Here is a 6,743-nt window from a genome sequence, read left to right as displayed (position 1 = left end):
GTTTGTGTTAAGAGAATTTGCGTTTAATTAAATGTAACTTTTAAGATATTTATTTTTATCTTAAATCAAATAATTATATAAAATATTGAACTACATTTTAATAAATTATAAAAATATTTATTTTGATTAAATATAACTAACATATCTTTATTTACAAACAGTAAACACAAGCAGATAACCAAGAATATGCAAACGTATTTAACAAACCTCTAAGAAGAGAGAAGAAATAAAATTTGTGAAAGAAAGAAGAGAAACATGAAATCATGAAGAAAAACGACTTTATTGAATCTGAAAAGAATACACTCAAAAGAAGCCAAAGAGGCGTGAATATACAACAAAGAAAAATAATAGAAAAACATTTATATGTCCTTCTTCATACGACACGACAGTCATTTATATAATATATTTGACACTTTGATTTTGGGAACAATATTAGTTGCTTCGGTGAGTTAAAGGTGATATAATTGTGGTGCTAATCTGGGCTTAGCAACTGCCATAAGTGGCTCTGCAAGATTTAATTGATCCTTGGACTCAGCTAGGTTTATTTTTGAAACAGTGGATGGTGCGGTCCAAGTGAAGCCATGGAGCAACCTAGCAAATAACATGACGGTCATTGTGGTCCCAAGCATTACTCCAGGACAACCACGCCTTCCTGTGCTAAACGATATGAATCTCAAATTTGGTTCTGTCAAAACTACATTAGACCCATTAAGGTGACGTTCTGGTTTAAACTTGAGGGGTTCATTCCACACTTTTGGGTTTCTTCCAAGTTCTCTTCTACTTAGTATTACATGGCTACCCTTTGGAATGAAGTAATTCCCCACAGTTGTATCACTCATTGAGACATGCGGAACATTAAAAGCTGCCAAGGGATGAAGGCGAAAAGCCTCTCTTGCACAGGCCTTTACAAAGTTAAGCTTTGGTATATCTGATTCTTGAACCAACCTCTCTTTTCCCACCACACTGTCCAATTCTTCAGTGGCTCGTTGGAGCAAACTTGGTTGGTTTATCATTTCAGCTAGTGCCCATTCAAAAGCATTTGATGGATTGTCCACTGTTGCAATCAGTATTTCCTTCAAGGAAGATTCAGTATGGGTTTCCAATCATCAATCCGTAATATGAATAATAAGAAGCATAGAGAAGTGAAATATGATAATGCAAAGGACTAGGGTTTCCAAAATTCATTGCTCATGAAAGCACAAAGCGAGAAGAGAAATATTACCACAATTTGTGTACTAATTTCTTCCATTGTCAATAATGGATTATTGTTGGCATCTTTCAAGGAGATCAAAATGTCAAGCCAGTCCTTTTCGTCAATCTTTCCTGCATCATTCCATTGTTTAACTCTTTCTTGAATGATAGGATCATGATATTTCTTCATGACTTTCAAAGCTTCCTTCACCTTCTTCTGGTGTCCATCCAAGTCAAGTCTCCTCAAACATGGGATAAAATCAGAAATAGAAAAAGCATAAAGATACCTAAGTAAAACAAAGACGGACTCAACATGTTCTTCCTCCTCAAAACCAGGTCCTCCATCCTTTCTACCCTTCCCAAAATACCTTGTATTAAAAAGGATTTTCCTCATAACGTTGCCACAATAATGCCTTGCAACACTCCTGATGTCCACAAGGCCAGTAACACCATTGTTCACAGTTTTGCTTTTGTTGTAGACATAGAACATAGTGTTGTCAGCTTCTTCAATCCTTTTGTCATGGAGCAATAGGTGATTTTGTGAGGAAAGCAAAGCAGTGGTTAAGAGTTTCTTCATTTTCTTCCATTGGTCCCCAAATGGCACTAAAATTGTGGTTAAATACCCGCTACTAACGAGATCAGTGCAAGTGGTTAGTGATCTTGATGCAAAAGTTGCATCGTGTTCACTCAAAAACTGTCTGGCAATGGTGGGACATGTGACAGGGATAACATAGGTATTTCCGAGGCGGATGCATGCAATCTCAGTGTTCATTTGTTTCATGAGATTGTGTATCCATCGATGAACAGGTTTGTTTGCAAGCATCTCAGGAAGGTTGCCCACCACAGGCCATGGTTTGGGACCTGGAGGAAGTTTTGGTTTTTGTTTCTTGGACCATTTCTGAGTCAAGCTAGGTATCAGAACTTTTAGCACAATGATAAAGGATACAAACAACCAAAGGCTTTGAAGATTTGACCACAGAAGAGAAGGGGAATGTTCCATTGCTTGGAAAAAACCCTTTTGTGATGGTAAGTATTTGGATACTTTTTTTCAATTTAACACTATCTCTTGCTTTAGCCACGGTTTAGAGGAAGTGAATATGATAGATATCTTGGGAGAAGTTTGATTAGTATTTATACAGTGTAAAAACATTTACTTTTCTTTTATAATCATTTCCTTAAAGAGAAGTTTGATTAGTATTTATACAGTGTAAAAACATTTACTTTTCGTTTATAATCATTTCCTTAAACACGGTCGTTTTCTGTTCTGAATCATGATATCGTGCAGTGCACGTTTTCTAAATTCAAGCCAAGCTTAATTATATTACATATGTGCTCAAGTTGTTTTTTCTATTCATAATCTTACTTACCAGAATTTTGTTGTACTTTTTTTCTTTTTAAACTTGGACACACAATAAACAGCTGTTATAATATAACTAATAAAAATGATAAAAATGTTCTTGTGGCAATGACTTCAAGAAGCAGATGTTGCATCAGCAGAATTATACTTGGCTTTTACTTAGATTTCATTACAAAAGTTGACAAATAGGAATTCATGTTCTTATTACTGTCCTTGAATTCATTCATCACTAAAATTTTCTATATTATATGAATTTTTCTTTTACAAATTTATTAAAAAAAATTATAATTTCTTTTAATATCTATTCTAAAAATTTTAATCGATAGATAATTCTTTTTTAAATAATTATTTTCTATAGAATTATAAAATTTACAAATATTTTTTATAAAATATTTATAAAAAATATTTTATATAAAATATTTTAAAAAAATTGATAGTAATTTTTTGTAATTTCTTTTCATAACAAAATTTATAAATATTTCTTATAAAAAAATTTAAAATAAAATTATCTTGAAATATTTTTTGTCAACCTCTAGACTCTTATGAACTAAAGTTTTAGTTGAATAAATTACCAATCCAATTAATTGTTTTAATAATCATAGATACAGTTACGTAACTATCTAAATGATAATGATGTTGTGTACATGATTGAAAAAAAAAAAACAATCTTGCTGTAATCTCTGCATTTGGTTTACCGAACTTTAGAATTATTCAGAGATTATATTCATTACAGATAAATACAACTTCTAGCCAGTGGCGGATCTTGATCAACATTGTTGGGGGAGTCAAAATAATACGTTTAAAATTTATACATTTAATTATTGTCACTAATATAATAAAAATGAATACATAATTTAGTATAACGATAATTATAAAAAAGATTACAAATAAATATATGGAAGACTTGAATTTGTATACCTATTTAAAAAAAATACTAAAAAATAAATTTTCATAATCTAATAAAAAACTAAGAGACGTAAATATCAAAAGAAAATTCGTTGATAATCAAACCACACTTAAGATCCAGTTATAAAAAATACACAGTACAATATTTTTTCTTTTATGTTCATAAAATAAAAAATTAATATACAAGCTCATTAAATAAATTAATATACAATTATTAAACTAATATTTCACTGTCATGTGATACGAGAGAATTACTTTCTTCTTTATTTTTTCGAGAATAGAAGACAACAACTTATATATGAGAGCAAAAATAGTAGATCTTTTTCTCTTTAAGAAACAAAAGAAAATATGTGAGAATGGGAGATGAGAACGATTTGTGAGAAACTCAAGTTATATAATGAAACACAGCATCCGGTTATAAAAAAACACACAATAAGATACTTTTACTTCTATGTTCATAAAATAAAAATTAATATAAAAGAGACTTATTAAATAATTTATTAAACTAATATTTCACTATTAAATAAGATAAAAGAATTACCTAATTCTTTTCCTCCTCGTGAATGAAAGAGAACAAAGAGAAATAAGAACAAAAAAATAAATATTTTTCTCTTCAAAAACAAAAGAAAAAAAATTTAAGAATAAGAAATGAAAACGATTTATAAAAAAGTCAAACCATAATGAAAAATAATAATAAAAACATCTTGATAAATCCTTGTATTATTTATTTTTTATTCTGTTTGATTTTATATTTTATTATTTATTAACATTAATTATTATATTTATAAAAGAAATAAAATATTTAATTTAATCATCATTAATTTATAATATATTATCTAATATCTATAATATAAAAAAATTTAAAATACCTAAAATTTAAAAAAAAAAAAATCAAATTTTGGGGGGGGGGGGGGCCATGGCCCCTCCCTGCTACCACAAAGGTCTGCCACTGCTTCTAGCTAGAAAGAAAATGGTATTGAAATATAATTATCTTAAAACCAACTCACCTCAACCTATTTAGTCAAGATATATTACAAAAAGAATTATTAAATAAAATTAAGTTTAGAGATCAAAATTCAGTTTTAATTAATATTTAGAGATCAATTTAAATTCTAATTCACATATCACTTATATTATTTTATTTATAGTAAAAAGTATTTTAAATATTAAATTTTAGTTTATAAAATTCATTGTTATCTATTTGGAGTACGATGGAAACAAACGCGGACATTTTGTATTGAAAGTCAATTCCACCAAAACTTCAACACTTGACTGAACAAGCAACAAGACTTCATGGAATATAAACAATACATGACAAGAAACAATTGATGGATATTCAAAAACGTGATCTTCGTTGGGTAATACACCAAAATGATGGTTTTAATATAGTACCATTTTGCATATGTAATGTAAATGGTTAAGAGAGACTTATTCTGTCTTTAATCGGTACTAGATTATTTCATATACAAAACCTACACGAGAAAAGTAGATTCAACTGCAATATTAATATTAAAATCAAAATTTTTTATATGAATTGAAACATCCTAATATTATATATATATATATATATATATATATATATATATATATAAATTTTATTGATAAAAATAATTTATGATTGATATAATAAGTTATTAGAAATGAATTTCAAAGAAAAGGACAACGCTTTTGCCTTTCTAACACATTTTAGTATTTTGGATTATGACAAAGAAATAAAACACTACCAAAAATATATCTTATTAGCTTATAAATAAATCTCTTTTAAACGACTTGTTGGTTGTTACTACTTTATAGTTTTGTAACAAAATATAACTTTCAAAAATTAATTAAAAAGGAAATCATAATTATATGTTTATTAATTACTTATTAATTAATTAATTAAAAATTACATAATATTATTTAATTTTATAAAAAAGAATTAAAACAACAAATAATTACTTTTTATTTGAATTTGTTATCAGGGATAAAAAAATATTATTAAATCATAACCTCAAATTATAAATAATATTTAAATTTACTAAATTTTCTTTCATTGCTTATGATTAAGTATGTGATAAAGTATTTTGTATATTTTGACCTAAACTTTTGTAAGTTCTTATTTAAAAAATAAATAAAAATTTACAATGTTACAATGGAAACAGGGAAATTTATCTAAGAGAAGATCTAAGACATAGCTCCCTAAAACAAAGCAACACTATGTTTTTATAAAAATAAAACTCAATGCTCATTCCAACCTCTAGTGTTCAACAATAGAAGTTTTTTCCCTATCCAAGGTTTTATTATGACTTAAACCTCTAGTTTAATATTCTACATGGAGGTTTCAGGAAGGTTTTCTCTATGCTCAACTTTTTATTTTGGTGCTCATGTTCTCCAAATTTTGATCAATTTAAGTTTTTTATTTTTTGAGTATTTTTCCATGACTCAATGTTTGCTTTGTTGTCGAGCTGTGAAGATAAAATTTGAATTTTTTTTTAACTGTTTCTCAACATTCAACATCAACTTTGGAGCCAGGGGCGGAGCTCTTAAAGAGCAGGTGGGACCACGGACTCCAAAACTTTTCCAATTTTTTTTCAAAATTTTTAAATTATATGTGTTTAATATTTTTTAAATTATGTACATTTTAAAATTATTTAAATTAAATGTATCTTTTTAAATTAGATAATATTATATTGAAAAATTAATGAAAATTAAATTAAATGTTTTTTTTATTTTTTTTATAAAGTATAATATTTAATGTTAATAAATAGAAGAATATAAAATCAAATATAATAAATCAAAAAATTATTAAGATAATTTTCATTTTTTTTCTTATTGTCTTTTGAGGATTTTATATATTGTACTCATCTTTCATCTTTACCTAATTTCTTTTGTTATCAAAGAAAAAAAAAAGATTTAAACAGAAATTTATTATTTTTATTCTCATTTTTACATCTTTAAAGAAAAAAATTTGTCTCTCGTGAAATACTTGTTTAATATTTAGCATAATTTTTTATCTCATTATATTTTGTATATTATTTTTTATGAATATAGAAGAGTAAGTAATGTATTATGTGATTTTTTATAGACAATTTTTAAGTGGACTTGATTATCATAATTTTAATTTTTTATTAGATTATGATAAATTATTTTTTAATCTTAAACTTATTTTTTAAATAGGTATATTGATGAAAAACAAAAGAATAAATCCATTTTTTAAAATTTATAAAAGAGAAGTGAAGATCAAAATAGGACAATATCGTTGATCATCGCATCACAATGAAATAAAATGTTTGTGATGACTTTTGAATGC

General features: G+C 26.7%; 1 protein-coding gene across 1 annotated transcript; it reads right to left on the bottom strand.

Moving 5' to 3' along the window:
* Positions 1–328: 328 nt before the first annotated feature.
* LOC114167543 (isoleucine N-monooxygenase 2-like) lies at positions 329–2,302 on the bottom strand. Its single transcript, XM_028052645.1, has 2 exons — positions 1,223–2,302; positions 329–1,073 (listed from the first exon to the last, which is right to left on the bottom strand). Exons 1-2 carry the CDS (start codon positions 2,189–2,191, stop codon positions 450–452), a joined length of 1,593 nt encoding a protein of 530 aa, XP_027908446.1. The 5' UTR covers positions 2,192–2,302; the 3' UTR covers positions 329–449.
* Positions 2,303–6,743: the final 4,441 nt, after the last annotated feature.

The sequence above is a fragment of the Vigna unguiculata genome, chromosome 10, assembly GCF_004118075.2.
Source record: "Vigna unguiculata cultivar IT97K-499-35 chromosome 10, ASM411807v1, whole genome shotgun sequence".
NCBI lineage: Eukaryota > Viridiplantae > Streptophyta > Magnoliopsida > Fabales > Fabaceae > Vigna > Vigna unguiculata.
The sequence above is the reverse complement of the archived record's forward strand: the minus strand, read 5'-3'. Positions and strand labels throughout refer to the sequence as shown.

Excerpts from the sequence above, each read along its gene's own strand:
- LOC114167543 (XM_028052645.1), bottom strand. The coding sequence starts at position 2,191 with ATGGAACATTCCCCTTCTCTTCTGTGGTCAAATCTTCAAAGCCTTTGG. Across the intron at positions 1,074-1,222 it reads AAATTAGTACACAAATTGTG|GAAATACTGATTGCAACAGT; the intron begins GTAATATTTCTC and ends TCTTCCTTGAAG.